The sequence below is a fragment of the Gymnogyps californianus genome, chromosome 20 (assembly GCF_018139145.2).
Source record: "Gymnogyps californianus isolate 813 chromosome 20, ASM1813914v2, whole genome shotgun sequence".
Taxonomy (NCBI): domain Eukaryota; kingdom Metazoa; phylum Chordata; class Aves; order Accipitriformes; family Cathartidae; genus Gymnogyps; species Gymnogyps californianus.
In genome coordinates this window covers 4,248,495-4,265,017 of record NC_059490.1, presented here as the reverse complement: position 1 = coordinate 4,265,017, position 16,523 = coordinate 4,248,495, and the positions used below count along the sequence as shown (strand labels likewise).

Below are 16,523 nucleotides of genomic sequence, written 5' to 3'. Positions count from 1 at the left end.
CCATATAGTCATCAGCCACCGAAATAGCTGCATTCGCCCTTTTAAATGCAATCTCTCACCTGTTGTCCAACTGTAGAGATGAAGCTTCTAATCCCAAGTTTAGAAGCAATCTATGGATAAAATAGCAGCATCAGCACGTGCATAAAAATTACAGTCTTAAAATAAAATTAAAAATTAAAGCCTTAAAGAAACAAAAGATCAAGTTTTGATCTCATTTGTGTTCTGTAGCTTTCCTTAGTCTAAAAACCCTCCACCAACATCTTCCATCCTCGGGAGCTCTCCCAGTTTGGGTCATTTATCAGGAAATTAGAGTTCAAAAGCATCACATACATAATTTTAAAGGAGCTAAGAGATAAGCGAGGAAAGGAAGTCACCCTTAAATAAAATAAACCCAGAACCTGCCACTTCTTTTCAGCTTGGAGAACAACGTCCGTGCACAGGACCGGGTGCAGGTGATGGAGTGCAATCCCAGCTCTTTGGGAAGAGCACACTTGGTGAGCAGATGTCCTCGGTGCACTAAGCCTTTCCGTGTAACAGCATACTCCAATGCTCCAGACCTCTATGACGTTCAAAGGCTCGCTGCATGTTACAGGGAACATCGTGTAGTTCTTCTGTTTTACGACACTGCCCCGACTAAAGCCATTGATGCTGGCAGGATTTACACTGTGCAAAACTGAGGGATAAGAAAACGAAAAAAAAAGAGAAAGGCATAAAGAGTGACAGCATTCACTCCAAAAGCAAAATCTCATCCTCATTTAACTGATATCCACAGAAATTTTGCCATCAGCTCCACCAGGAGCAGGACTGTGTCCTGATATACAGAAGTGCTTTACCTGTGCATTAAATAAAACAGTTGCCCTCTGATGTAAAACCTGGCTCCAATGTAATTTTTTTTTTCCTGATGCTTGAAATAGAGAATGCAAAAAAGCAAGGAAAAAGTCTCCGGGGCGAACGACCCATAAGACAATGTTTGGTTTGCTGCGTTACAAATAAAACCACATTCATTGGCCAAGACACCCAACTACAAAGCCCACACGTGAAGCACAAGTGGAGAGCAAGGCACACACGGAGGAGTGCACGGACACCTCGCACGAGGAACGCAGCCGCCCACGAGGCCGAGCCAGCCCTCTGCCAGCTGCGCTGCCCGAGGACTCGCTCTTCTCCTTATCGCCGCTCTGTTCCTCCTTTCTGGTTTTCTGGGTTGGTCTGGTTTGGTTTTGTTTTTCTTTTTTTTTTTTTTTTTTTTTTTTCCCCGCTTTGCAGGCCCCGGACTTGGTGATGAGGGCAGATGTGTGCTAGACAACACCACGATGGGTACAACAGCAGCAGCACGTGAGCGACCAGCCTGCGACAGCCAGGCGGCTTCAGGACGTAGCTTCATCTTCACACACGTCGGGCAGCTCCGGGTCCCTGCCTCCTTCTCTGCTCCCTTGTTTTCTACATGAATGGCAAAGAAATAAAGAGATTATAGGCACACAACAATGCAAGAAATAAAGCCGGGGATGTTTTTTCCAACAGGCAACCCAGGTCAACAACATCAATATTAAGAGGGAATAGCAATGAACCAGCCTGTTGTGCTGGTACCATGTAAACAGCTCAGCAATATCCCAGCCTGATGCGCTGCAGTGCTATGCAACTTGTGCCTATACACTTGCTTGGTCTCTGCGCCCCGAAGACTGAGCTTTGCGCTTCCCTGAATGCCCTTCTCCCGGCTGCAGCACCACGAGGAGGTATCTGGTTCTTGGAGAAAGTCTTGCAGACCAGCAGCAATGTTTCCAAATTATCTAGTTTGTATCTGGTGAGTTCTGGTTTGCTTTTCTTCAATCCGATTTTTTTTTTTTTTAAAGATCAGAGTGATGGCTTGATACCATAACTGCTTCTCCAAAGCCCTGCTGTAAATGGCAGTAAAAACAATGCTTCTACCAGAACCCAGTTTTCCCTACGCAACAGCTATTTGATTTCAGTTTCTGTGAGTTCGTCTGGTCCCCAAAGCAGCTCAACACCTTAAAACACAGCCAAGGTAACTTCCTTGCATTGTACGTACACCATGATACCTTCAGCCTTTTCTTTCTACTCCTAATTTCCGATGTTTTCTTATGTAGCTTTCTTCTTGAGCTTTGCTGCGGTGGGATGCGACAGAGATGGGATGGGACACCTTACCTCTGCCAGTGGGGAGGCAGGCTCAGAGCTGCTTAGGGCATCACTCTGAAGCATGAGCGGAGACATTTAGGCTGATGGAGCATTTTGCTGGCTCAGGCTGGGCGTCTTTTACAGGCTCTGAGCTGAACCAGCCAGTTTGGCAAAGCCAGGGCCAAGCCTCAGCTGTGCTGGCAGCCACACTGGCAGCCACAGGCACAGTAGCACTGCACTCCGGGGCATCCTTGAGGAGTAACACCTCCACCCAGCCCAGCCATCCATAAGACAGCCCGTGACTCAGATTTGACCAGAGAAAGCTGTCACTGCTCTAGACTGAAGGGAGAAAACGTGACACCTCCAGGTGCCATCCACAACACCCCACAGCAGAGACCTACGGCAGGCAGATAAATTGCACCTAAAACGCCTGTTTCTTCATCATGACGATGTGAAGATAGCCACAGCGTAAAGAAGGTGATGCTACCCCAAGCATCTGCGTCTCCCAGGGTGTCCGGCCTCGCTCACGCTAGCCCGGCCGCCACCAGAGAATCAGTCTGCGTGGACAAGCCAACTCAGCAGCGGAGAGTCAGCGCTGCTCCATGTGCCTGGAGCACACAGCGTGTGGGTTTGGGGCTCTGGGGTTATTGTCTGGCTGGGAATGACACTGAAAGTACATATAGGTCTATACCAATTTTTGAAGAAACCAGAAATGATCAAAAATCACGTTCCGTTGTCCCTCTGCTCCAGCAAAGCCCTGTGATAAACCTGACCTTGAACCCAGAGCGTGGACCATTTCCCTGTGGGGGAGGCTGAGGAACAGCCCGGTCTTTGGTGCCTGTCATCACCCTCTTTAAATGATTTATCACCCCACGTAGAAGGAGCGGCTCCTTTCTCCAGCACGGCGCAGGCAGCTCCGCAGAGCACAGCTCCCTGCCCGCAGCTGCCCGGCACATCCTGCCGAGCCTGCTCCGTGCCCGGGGTGCATTCAATGCTCCCCGGCCGCCCCGAGCAGCTTCTGCCTCTCCAAACACCTTGCGGCAGGGCGGGAGGGCTGCAATGCAAAACAGGTCGACACGACACCCGCACGGCGGCGAATATCAGCTAAACCTGGGTTGCACGTAAGGCGGCATAGATCAAGGCATCAGCGCTCTGCAGTCTGTACGGGAGCTGGGGCTTGTGCTGTGAGGCCTGCTGCTGAACGTGAATCTCCATTAAATAACTCTTTTTAAGAAATAAGACTGTATTTCTGCTACATTTTTTTAAACCACAGGTGAGCAAAGCCTGACCTGTGCAATTATCCAGGAGACCACATCGCTGTTAGCCACAGCAGCTGCAGGAAGATCACAGCCACTGAGTATTTACACAGTGTTTCATGCCCAGCAAGGAACGAGCCTCACAGCACTTTCCCCTGAAACACAGGCAGCACGGGACAGGGATGGAGTGGGACAACCTACAGAGAGCTGAATCCCAGCATATACACACACACACTCTTGCTAAGTGCTGAATTCCTCCACTGAGTTCCCATTAAATACCAATAATCTGCCCTCATCTAGGCTGGTGAAGTCCCCTTCCTCTCTATGAAAGTTCTCGAAGAAAAATGTAGCAGCAGGCAGTGGCACCAGCTGTCGCCGACGGTGCCACGTCAGTCCCCATCCGCCTCCGCCTGCCTTCTCCTATTTTTGGAGAATCTCTGCAAGTCCTTCCTCACTCAGAGCGGGCGGCATCCTGGCTCGAGCTCATCCGTTCGTCTCGGAGCGGTAAACCAGGCCAGCCAGAGTCTCCAGAGCGGTGGAGCTGCTCCCATAGATATTGAGAGGCGCGTGGTTGTTTCCTGGTCTCTCAGCCCAGCCCGGATCTCCCCAGGCCTGGGTGGAGGCTGAGTCCTGTGTAAGCACTAGATCCTGAAACTTCACACTGAGATGTTTGTAAGCAGTTTGTCACGGTTTGCATTGAGTGTTATTTTGTTATTTAACAGAATTAATTGGACCGACCGCTTCCTAGAAGGGTCTGTGCAACTGGTCGGACAAATGACTGTGTTTTAATGAAGTCCTTGCTGAGGTGGGGTGGGTGGTCACACAGAGCGGCCGATTTCGGTCAGCCCAGAGCCCTCCCAGCGCGGCAGCAGAGGCAGAAGTGTAGGGGAGCGGTGGAGCAGCTGGAGCAGAGCTGGCTCCGGCTCTATTTCTTTTGTGTAACCACTAAATATTAAACCTGAGCCCAAATTACACAGGTCAGCCTTTCCCAAATTCTGTAGCTATTCCCTTCATGAACATGGGGCTGAGCAGCAGGTCCTGCTAAAACCCAACCGGCTTTTTTCACCCCTGCCTCCCCAAAGGCGGCTGAAATGCCAAAGAACCACTAATAATAATAAAAAAAGCATACATAAACATTAGTGTCACACACACAGAATTACTGCAGTAAAATTGCTCCTACAGGAAGGAAGGATGGAGCCAAATGCTCTCACTACCACACAAATCACGCAAGCTGAGGAGAGGACACACGTTTCTACAGCACCCAGGGGAAACACAAACACTGAATTACCTTAAAGACGGATGCAAATATACAGATGTGTTTAAGAGGAGTCTGTCCCTGAGAGCAAAACAGTAAGACAAAGGAAGAAAGTGATCATGAAGATGATGGCAGCAGGCAAAGGAGCTTGTATTTCTGTGCGTAACAAGCCTAGCGAGCAGAGTGAAATGGAGGATGGAGCATCAGTCACGTCTACTTGCAGCCTGAAGGACAGATGAGGACGGGCACTGGTAGCACTGGTACAAACCCACTCCAGCCCCTACCACTGCTGAAAGCTCCAGATGGCTTCCAGCATGCTGCTGAGGTCCAGCTGTGCTTTCCTGGGCCATGTAATTTGGCACCTCTGGGGGTTCTGTGTCCTATCACGGTCGTGGCATCACCACCACGTGCAACGGGGAGCGCAGCGGCTGCGCTCAGCGTGGGCAGAGCCACACGAGCATGGGGCCGCTCACTGGAGGGTCCTGCTGATGGTGGGTCTTTGCCAGAGGAAAATCCTGTGCCACAGTCAGTGCCTTGGTCCTTAGGCGGACTACAAGGATACCTACCTGCGCCGTGGGGCATGGCTCTTCCCACGAGACATGCAGTTCTCTCTTTGCAGTGAAAATTGATACGGCTTTTGGTTGGGTTTGACTCTGTTCTGACAGCATCTACGTGGTACCTATCCAAAAATCTTCCTGGGAGTGGAGAGACAGACACCGAGCACTAGCAGAGACCAAGGGAGCATCTTTAGTGGAAACATCTGGCAAATTTAAACCCAGCCTGCAGCCGTTCCCTTGTCAAAGATGACGCTGTAAACCTGGCTGCCCTAGGGGGATCTCTGCAGCCTATTTTTGAGCAGCCCTATGGCACCGAGCCCTGGGACCTTCTCAGCACAAAGTCCCCACGAGGCAGGTACCTCTGGGCTGCTTTGGGAGAAGCTGTTTCTGCTGGGAGACCTCTGAGTCAGCCACTTTTTTACCTCCCTCTCCCCCCGGCTTCCTCATGCCTAGCCTACATGGACAGTATGGCCCCAAGGGCAGTGATGGCTCTTTTGCTCTCTTTTTTAGAAGGCTGGAAAGAGGGTAGGCTTTCTAAATACAGACTGATCCCCCATACAGGAGCTGACAACATTACATCAATAGTAATAGCAGCCATAATGGGAAAGTAAATTGGGTCTGTCAAAACACAGCAATTAATTTGATAGGTAGTAGTTGCAATAAATGAGAGTAATAAAATGTGGTGAAGCCAGTGCTGACTCAATTAGGAGAAATCTGGAGCAGGCAGAAGAAATGTAGCAAACACTGCTATCAGAAACCCAGAACTTAGCTGTGAACGCTAAACAGCTGGGTTTAAAAAAAAGACTCTGCAACTGGAAAAATTAGAAACAATCAGTTGCTTCTGCAGCCACCGTTAATGACAGGCTTCAACCTGGCCATGGTCTGCAGGACCTGCAAGGCTCGATGAATCACTGCATCTTCTGGGAGGTCCGGCACGAAAGGCAGGATCCGGTGCTACCCGGACACCCGGCTACCGTGCAGCTCACAGGGTAAAGTGACTGCTGGCAGCACTCACACACGGCTTCGAGGTGTGCAGAGGTGCTCTCGTGGGAGAGGCAGCCATTGCAAAACAAGAACTGCTAAGCTAAACAGCAGCATCTTCACTTTAGTTCCCTTCTACCTGGTGAATGTGCCTGCCATTTTAACAGCTCTTAACAGCCTTTTTAACTTTTCAGTGCTATTAAACAAAGCAATAAATAACACCCAGGAGAGGATTTGCTTCTTCCAGGTCTAAGGAGTGCTAAAAAAAAGCCCTCTCTCCTCCCAGTACTAATTTAAGAACTATTTCAAATCACTGGTGTCTTAATGGTGTCCTCTAAAGGAACAAAGGCTGTGGCAAACATGAAAGACCTCCTGCTATCACAAAGACTTCTGCACATGCAGCTTCTGCATGAAGCATTTCCAAGAACAGAGCAGAGCACACTGTGTATAGGTAATGCAGGGAGAAATTAAAAAAAGATTCAACCACATGATTTAGTTTCCTCCTCTCCAAATCCCAAAGGGTGAGCTTAAAGGACAGATCCATTTTAAGAACCATCAATTAGGCATCAAATACCAGAAAGCACACTCAGCTGTCAGAGGATTTCCTGCAAAATATATTCTCAGTATGGGCACAGATGTAAGATGCTTGAAGCAGCAGTGAGTGGGGCTCTGGCAATTTCACATGCAGTCTAATTAAATAAATTGTGAAACTGGAGTTTTCTAATTGCTTTTCTTTTTTCTTACATAGAAACAAAACAAATTATTTTCTACCTGTAACTAGAAGGAGATGCAATATTACAAAAGCTGATTTTTCTCTCTCTCTAAAGACACTGCCACTGGGGAGGAGAAGCTCTGTGGTGGAGAGCTTGGGAACTTGTGGCTCATTTTTCTCTCGGCTCCTTGTGGGCAACCACGCGGCAGCATGGCCAGAGAGCAGCGATGGCTGCGGGCGCTGCCCTTCTGGCAAGTCCCGCTTTTGGGGTCCCCTGTCCAGCTACAGGGGTGGAAACGGTGCCTGACATGCAGGAACTCTGCAGAGCCTTTATGCTACAACAATATTATCTGTTCCTGCTAGGTCCTAGAAATTTATAGTCATCCAGACTCACTCAAAACTTCTTTTAACTAACACAGCGCTACTCATAACATTTGCACTGATGTTATATTTTATATGTCTATTAAGGGTGGTTTTACTAGAGTACAACCCACTATGAATTAAGAACTGGATGGGCTTAGTGTCTAGCTCTGTTTGCCCCTGAGGAAATAACACTGTAATCAAGAGATAACTCACCGAACAATGAACATTCCCATTTAGACTCGGTTCACTTAAAATCAATGTCATTAGACTCAACAAATCTATTTAAATTTGAAGTGTTTTTCATTAGATTCACGAGTATAGCATTTTTCAAAGTTTGAAATAATAATCCATATTCCTTAAAAAAAGCATCCCTGCTGTAGCGTTTAATATACAACACTATTTGTTGCAGAGATTTAGCCAATGTCTTTCTTTTAAACAAAAGGGTTTCGAGATGGGTTCTCAAAGCTCCAGTTGTGCATGAATTAATTTAGGATAAAGTCAATTGTTACTGCCCAAAATTGGCACTGATGGCATGAGACTGAGAAATCAAGCGCAGGGGTTAGTGCAGTGGAGAACTGGCACATTCAAAAACCATTCAGATTCTTTTTAGACATTTCTAAGCGCTTACACTGCTGGGCAGAGGCCAGGCCAGCACGGCCGCAGCTCCATCCCTGACCTGACATGTTTTTGTAAGCCAAGGGCACTGGACACAGCAGCACAACAGCGGAAATGATACACAGTTTTCAAAACCCTGTTAGTCCTGTACAAGGAGCCTGAATGCAAACGTGGGGCTGAAATGAGCCACAGCGTCAAGGGTCAAGAAATTCTCCCACCAGCTGGTTAGTTAGTGGCATGGGCTTTCAAGCATCTCAAATGAAGGTGGAAGGGAACAGGTCCCTTTTGGCAACAGGCTCAGGGTACTGGAAGAAGAGACCACCTTGAAATATCAATTCAGCCAGGGTTTGAAAAGAAGAAATCCTGCCCTGCTCCGAATTAGCTGTCCTGGACAGTGGGAAGCATACAATACATTTTTCTTCAAATCTAGCAAAAGTTTCCCCATCTCAGAGCAATGCAATGCAGTGACCGGAATGATAGTGAAGATATGGGCAGGGACACGTGTCAAATTAGCAATAACTAATTAGGAAGGCAATGAACCAAGGGAAACAAATGAGGACAAATCCCTTGTGCTAAGCTGGCTAAGGAGTTGTCACTGCCATGCTCTTCAGATACGTCCCCACAGCAGCACTCGTGTATGGGGTGTTTAAATGTTAAACTGGTGTCTAATACTAACTGGTCCTGGACTCAAAGGCAAAGCCTTTACTGAAGTCTCCAATACACAGTTGGGCCCTAAAGCGTTATCATCCTTCATTGAGCTGAGTCCTTAAATCCCCACACACCCGTGAGAGAGACTCCTCTATCTGCATTGTCAAAGGTGCAGTGAGACTCTTAGCACACCCTCATGGGAGTCTGCTAGGCACGGTACTGGGATTTTGGGTGGAAAAGGATCATTTTGGGACAACATAGCTTTGTTGTGAACCGCAGCCTTACAGATCCTGTAGGGTGAGAACATGAAAATAATTGCCCCAGGTCAGGCTAGTGGTCCAGCTGTTACTTACTGGACTGATGGCCCAGAATCCTGGCTCCGAAAGGGATCAGTAGCAAAAATGAGGGAGAAAGAACCAAGCAAAGGACAGATGAATCCTCCCCCCACCCCTGTACATCCAGACCATTGTGTTTAAAAATTGTTGATGAATCTAATAGTCATTCATTTGTCTATTCCCTTATTAATCCCAATATAGCCATTTACATCCAGCCTCCAAAATATCTCATTGCAATGTGTTCCACTATATCATAACTGGCAGTGTGAAAAAATACTGTATGTTTTCTCAAATGAAAAAGCAATGTCGAAGTGTTCTCCACTGTTTGTCCATGTGTCTCCACGGTGTCTCTGCCCAGACTTGGGCCCCAGACAAACCACATCACCTCATTTTGAGTTTGTAAGACATGCAAACTGCGCATCTGGCACCTTTTCTATTGTCCATAAAAAGGAGAGAAGAATTAAAGCCTCCAATACTTATCTAGACTAGACTCTAATTAAACTTATTTTAGTTCATCAATCTCTAATGGACCTTTGATCACAGCGTATTATGAACTAACAGTTTAAAAACCAGACCCCAGTTTAGCACCTTACATGTGTTTAGGCCAAACCCATCTTACAGAGAGAACTGCATCTATAAAAAGAGTTTTTAGGCTACTTTAATGCATTGTATTTTAATCCTAGAGGACTTGAGATAGATTTTACTTTCAGTATTTGATTTAGAAGGGAGTTTTGTCCTTAAATGCTACAGAAAATATTTGCAAACTGCTTCCTTCATCCTCCCCACACACCTTTACTCTGCACGTGCAGCAGAGCCAGGCAAGGCTGTATATACATACATCAGTAAGTTCCCTGGAGCAGACATGGACCTCTCCTCCCGCCTCGTCTGAACCTCGAACGGATTTCCAAAGGAGCGTTTTCTTAGCATGGCCTTCACTAGGATCTTTGAGGAAGAAAAACAGACTAGTGAGAACAGCAGGACTGACTGACTCCTTGAAGCTAGTTCAAAGGAGTCTAACAACAGCTGCTTTAATAATTCAACAGACATTTAACAGCATTACAGCTAGAGCACGATCTAAAGAAACCCACAGAACAGCTATTTGACTTCCAGGCAGTGACAATGCCGCTCCCTCGGGCAGTGAGCTCAGACCCCTCGATGCACACCATTGCTGGCAAGAGGCGAAGCAGATGCTGCTGACCACTGCCTGCCACTCGTGGTGGTCCAAGCCCATGAGAAGGAGGCACCAGAGCTCTCCTGGGCCATCCTCCCAGGCAGGCACTACTGCCTGCAGCGTGCTGCTAGCTCCTGCAGCTTCAAAGGCAAAGGTCCTGCTATCAAAGGGAAAGGATGGTTTTCACTTCCCCAGCTGGCTGTTGGGGCAAGCGTCTATGTTAACATCACACCATAAGAGCCGTGAAAAAGGGTCCTCGTTGTGCTCAGCACCTCTCTCCCCATGAGGAACCCCCCAAAGGCACCTGCATCGTAGTAACTGCCCATAGCAGACCTCCACATGGCTATACGCAAACTGGCGAGAGAGCCCTCAACACCCACTTGTGGTCTCCCACGGCTGGCACGCAAGTGCCAGCTATATACTCTGTGGCAGATGTCCTCTCCCTGCTTCTCCGGCCAGGTCACCTTCAGGTTTGGAGCCTTCATTTTGAGGATCCAAATGAGGTGTCTTGCAACCTCTAGATTAATGGGAAAAAAAAAAAAAACGATGCTTCTGGTGTTCTGGGATGTCTGGTGCCAGACACTTTGGGGGTGTGACCCTACAGCTCTTATGAGAGCAGCCAGAGAGATATAAACAGGACTGCTCACACGGTCAGGCCCTGCAGAGTCAGGCTGCTGCAGTACTCAGAGACACAAAAAGTTCACACGGGGGGTGAAAGGCCAAGCTTTTCATGCCAGGAGCACACGTGTACCCTCTCCAAACCTCCTTCACCAGTTGAGAGCTTCAGCAAAGTACCATGCTCTTGACCCATGCAGAGGATGCGGTTGCGGTTTATACATACCACAGCTGGCAAACTCGGAATCGTCTTCACTGAATTCTTCACCTCCTCCTCCGTCACCTCCACCACAGTACAGTGCTCTTCCTCCAGTGGCAGGGGCTCCTCGCCACCCTTGGTTAGCCACGGATGCACCTGCGTGGGGAGGAACACAGAGACAGCTGTAGGTCTCTCTTCTACAGCAGAGCACTATGATGTTGGTGATGAGAGAGAAATGGGGGCACAGGACTGGTTACAGGGGCAAGCTGTCGGTACCGCTCCATTTTCCACTTGCAGCAATGCGCTTCAACCAGCTCCCTTGGAAATCGCTGCAATCTGGTGCCTGGCCAGATGGCATCCTCTAATGCCCAGTGCTGTCACACTCACTGCTGCCGACCGGCATCTTGGAGGAACCCGGCACCCTCTGAATCGAGTTTGAAATGCTTTGAAAATCTGAGTTATCCAGAGCATTTTCAACTTTTTCTCTCATATGCACACATTTCATTTAGGGTTACACACGCTCGCTACCTGGGAGAATCAAGATCATTTATGCATCTGCACAAACAAGGGTTTTGGTGCTTAAAATGAAGTACTTGGGTCTGAGTACTGAGGCCTCATGCTACTGCAACGGCCTCCTGCCTACATAAATAGCGAAATAACACACCTTGCCACCTGGGCACCACGTAAACCTCTACATACCCACAAAGGAGAGAGAAGGCAGTTTCCCACCATCCCTCCCTGTCGCTGCCATGCTGCTGTGGAAGGGAGCTGACGGCAGGACGGGATGAGGGTCTCTGCTACCCACATCCCAGGCTGGATGTTTTGCCTGTCAGGGAGAGCATCCTCCAGTGCTGCTGCTAGAAATGCCTGCCTCACCCTCCAGGACGAGGAGTTTAATTAGGATGGATGCTCACTGCTAACTGCCATTCCAATGAGTTGGATGCAGGTGTCCAGAATGTTCTCCAAGGGCTTAGTGACGAGCTGCTTTACAGCACTTAATTAAGTTGCATTTTCCAAAGATCATTAATTGTGCTTATAATAACTCTCTTCAACGGCACATCACCGCCTCCAGCCTTAAGTGAAACCAGGGCACTAAACCCTACTGTGTACCTAGGGCTTGCAAACATTTCAGCTAGGGAGAGGACTCTGTCTAGCCATATGTTCAACGTTCCTCATACGAAACAATTTGCTTGATTTATTTTGATGGTGAACAGCAATTTCAAACCCAGTTGGGCAGAGCAGTTAAGATATTTGTCCAGCCTAAACTCCTTATATAATTTTACTGCCTCCTTCCAGCTTTTGCCATGTTTATCTTCAACGTAGACATCAGAGATTTATCAACGATAAGTGATCACATATGAGAAGCAGCATCAAGCTAATGCTTGTCGGTAGAAGAATGTTTGCAGCCATGTCAGGATTTTATCTTACAAGTAAGGAACATGAAAGAGAAAGAGGAGGGGAGTGTGAAAACAGCGGAAAACAAAAAGGGAAGGAACCCTGGGAGGAGGAGAAGGAGGAGGCCTGGAGCAGCCACTTAGAAACATCTGACTATGCAAGAAGCCAAGGCTGGAGCCCTGATGCCATGTGGCCTGCTATATCCTACTTCAGAGTGAAGAAGCTCCTTAGGATTTGTCTGTGAATACAAATACAGAGGGAGTGTGTCATCTCCTTGTCTGGATTGCATCAGCTGCACACGCTGGGCTCTCCTGTACTCTCTAGGTTGGATTCCTCTGGCCAGGGCCTTCAGTGATGGTGGCAGTCACTCTACAGCCACCTCTGCCAAGAAGCTGCTTGGCCATCATCTTACTTGGGGAACAGCAGAGAAAAGCTACCCTTTTTCTACTGCCTCTCATGGGATGGTTTCCTCGGTTGTGAACATGAGGAAAGCCGTATTCAAGGCCCTGGGCCGAGCCCAGAGCCCAGCCTGCTGCTAGAGACACATGCTCTTTCAGCATCGAACGCAAGTCCTCAAGCACACCAAGTATCTTCAGTGCACGGCCAGGGATAAGATCCAGCACCTAGCTCTGCTCTTCTACCCAAGGGGTCTTATGGGGCGCACGTTTCCACATGAAGTGGCCGCAAGAGCTGCCAAGTGAAATCCCTTAAATACAGCTCCAAAGGACTTCCCACCACCACTGGCTGTGGCCTCCTGGGCACGGAGGGAAGGGACGTCACATTTTTTTCTTGGAAGTTCAACCTTCCTACTGTCAGCTTTGGTGGCAAATGTGCTGGTGTTGGCCTGAGTCAAAGCAAAGAAGAGTTGCGTGCCCTGCAGAGGATGCTGATGGATCTCTGTGGAAATCTTGAGATCCTCTAGCAGGTCTGAGGCCTCGGTGAGGGGTGACAGGAGGACAGAAAGCCCATGCAAAAACAGAATGAAGCCAAACCCTTTGAAGCATTGTGCTCTACCAGGCCTATTTGTTCTTTTATTAATAAGCGTCTCTTAAGTAATGCTGATAGAAACAAATGTGCTGCCTTGAGGCCGTTGACCATGCAAGCACCAGAGGAGGAACACACTTCCAGCTCCTGTAATGTAGGTCCAACACTGACAGCACAGGCTCTGCAGCTAGCAGTCCCCATGACAATGTTGATTCTCCCGGGGATTCGCTGAGGATCAGCCAGCTTTTGAGTAATTTCAATTTAAGTAAGTAAACAAGAAAGCTTTTGTCAATATTCCCCAAGCAAGCAGCAGCAACAGAGCTGTTACATGCTGCAAAATGAGCACTCTCCCTTTCCGAGGCGGCGTGCCAGAGAAAGCTCCCAAAACAAACACTGGGAACAGCTCTGCCTCATTAGAAGGTACCAAAGGAACAACAAAATCAGCTGAGACAAAAGACTATAATATCAACGTCCAATTTACCTTAATTTCAGGGACTGTTATCCTTGTTTCTGGATTTTTATCAAGCATGCGTAGGATCAGTTCCTTCAGTTCTTCACTTATCTGTGCTCTGAGTAAAAAAAAAAAAAATAGCAGTATACAGTTAACAAGGGAATTGTAAGTGCTCAAGGCATGCATAGTCCTTACTGCGGTTACTCGGTAGATAATCTGCTCTGCTCAGAAGATATTTTCTCTGCAAACCCAGCTTGAGAAAGGAAGGTCTAGTTGGCTTCGTTCCTTCTCAGGCATCACGGTCAGTGCTATGGGGTTTGGTTATCCTGTTCTGCCCACTAACACAGCTGCACGCTCTCAAAATGCAGGACAAAGGATCAGGTGAATGGATCTAAGGACATTTTTAAAGGCAGCACATTATAGGGGAATTTCAGAGGACAGATTCTTGGACAACAAAGTGTTATTGAGAGCAGAGCTGGGCTCTATGATACAAGAAGAGCACAACTTGATTTGCCGAACCTGCATCATGAGCAACCACATGCTGGAAGAAACATCCCTGTTTGACACTCAAGTTCCCAGCTAAGCTTGCAGGTTGTGTTAATTAAATTGCTTCCATGAACACTGATGGCAGCCAGTAACTTGGTGCTTCCTACCTGTATAGCTCAGCTTTGGGGTAACAAAGAGGGAATGAACAGATGAGATTAAGAGAAATACATCTAATTTTTTAACATTATTTCCAAGATCTAAATGCTAGAGTGCCTGAACCCAGAAGCTGCCCTATTCACACAGAGCCCTTGGTCCTGCAGTCTGTTCCTCTAGTCCAAAGGCTTCAATGACTTCTGTTGCTAATGATGCAGGCAATGTCTTTAAAACACACTTGATCTGTATGATCAAAGTGCTGCTGAAATAAAATGCCAGCGTATGACGGAATCATATTAGGCAGTTGAAAGTCTGTATCACAAATGACTTTCGAGGAGCTGCGTTTCTGCATGGAGATGGGATTTGGCAGCATAAAATGTCACTCCCCAGCAGGGTTGGATTTCAGACTGAAAACACTGATGAGGCCAGGTGCTGTGCCTACCTCCTCTGCACCCCCCACAACCAGAGGAAGCAATAAACTATCATAAACCTAAACGAGGATCACATCACAGTAAGGGATGTTACAGTCTGATGAAAACAGAGCTGCTGTTTAATAATTTATGAATACTTTATGTGGACTTTGGTTATGGGATCTTTAACAACCAACCACAAGGAAACGCTGCTCGTTCAGTGGGAAGGGGCAGAAAGTGGGTTCAGTTTAAAGTCTGAACACTTTCAGAGTTGCGTCAAGGGTCTGCAGTACACAGGCAATATGGCCCAGACAAGTGGAATGGCAGGATGAGTCCTCAGAAGCTTCCCGCTTCCTAGGCTGCACTGCAGGTGACAATTTAGGTGGGAATGGGAAGAACAGTGCTGCTCTTGAGATGAGCTCCAGGCACAGCGGAACAGCTATGGGAAGTGACAGTGCATTTAGCAGGTCAGAATAAACAGACTCCTACAGGAAGACCACACTGAGATGCAAGTGAGATGGTGTTTTTAAAATACTTAATGTCAGGTCTGTGCCAAACTGGCAATGGCTTTATTTAAAATACAAGAAATAGAATATATAATCACCTAACGTTCCTGGGCACCAGACTGATTTCTACGCAACACAGCATTAATGTCATAAGGAAAAGCCCTGTAAACAGGATGACAGGCAGGTTATGGCCAGGTGACAGACCACATCACCCTGTCTCTGTTCTTCCTTCTCTCCATTCTGCCAGGGTGCATGCTGTACCCGATGGTATTTTTCATCTGAAAAGCCTGTGCTATCTGGAATTTCTCACAGTCATAGTCCTGTAACAGCTCTCAGGAAAATGCCAAGCATCACAGAGCTCAGCACCCATTTGGGAGGGCTGCCAGCACCACAGATCATTTTACAGGGTGCCCACAGGTCAGAGAACATTGTCCTGGACTTCAGCTCTTCACCAGGAGGGACTACACAGAGCTTCTGGCTCTCTTAATACATGTCTGGACAGAAACCTCTCCAGCTTGCTTTTTAGTCATGCCAGGAGCATCAGGGTGTGAGCTAACCCCATTTACCTCGTGTCATGCCAAGGACTCACTGACATGAATGAGAACTCCAGAGCGATAAATATTTATCCCAGCGTCTCTAAGGGAAGGGACAATGATGCCAGTACAGTCAGCTCCATCTCTGTCCTAAAGGTTGTCAGGAAACAGGCAATGAGTTTCCATGGACTGTCTGCAAACAGGAATGTGTCTTTCGTAGCCATGGTGAAATAAACTGAAACCAAAATATTCCTAACTGTAGCGAGGTGCTAATTCTGTGGGAGGTCAGGGTGGATCCAGTCCAGTGAATTCCAGCTTTGTGTGTCCCTCTGTTACTGCCTGTATCTAACAGATAGATGTAGTCTAGACAGCCATCAACACCCAGTAACTCTCTGCTCCTCCAACCACCTAACCAGGGGTGCAGCGTTTTTTAGACTGGGAGAGCAGGTCACTGCGAAATACAAATAAATTAATGCAGCCGAATTATCGCTGAAGGAAATGTCTGAATGAAGAAAAGGTTCTTAGCACAACCCAGTTAGCCCATTAAATGTTAAAAACTTACTGCAGAGACAGACGGGAACAGTCACTTGTAAGCTGACTGCTAACCCAAATATATGATGGCTGAGAGAGGATGGGCATTTTGCCAGGACCCAAGCAAGCAGAGAGAAGACTGCCAGGGAAACACAAACCATTTTTTTTCTTTTGCTGCAGTGCTGTCAAGACTAAGTCCTGCCCTGACCACAGAGCAACCGGTGGGAACACGGCAAT

At 47.7% G+C, this 16,523-nt stretch overlaps 1 protein-coding gene across 2 annotated transcripts in view; it reads right to left on the bottom strand.

Annotated features, from left to right (window-relative positions):
- Positions 1-1,256: 1,256 nt before the first annotated feature.
- The window catches only part of CAMKK1 (calcium/calmodulin dependent protein kinase kinase 1), a 62,825-nt gene continuing 47,558 nt past the window's right edge, over positions 1,257-16,523 (bottom strand). The window contains exons 12-16 of one of the 2 annotated variants that reach the window (XM_050908847.1): positions 13,698-13,785; positions 10,865-10,993; positions 9,691-9,794; positions 4,675-4,722; positions 1,257-1,437 (exon numbers count right to left, since the gene is read on the bottom strand). In XM_050908847.1, coding sequence (XP_050764804.1) covers positions 1,365-1,437; positions 4,675-4,722; positions 9,691-9,794; positions 10,865-10,993; positions 13,698-13,785 — 442 coding nt within the window. In that variant the 3' untranslated portion in view covers positions 1,257-1,364. The remainder of the gene's footprint in view (positions 1,438-4,674; positions 4,723-9,690; positions 9,795-10,864; positions 10,994-13,697; positions 13,786-16,523) is intronic. The other variant, XM_050908848.1, reaches the window with a different exon arrangement.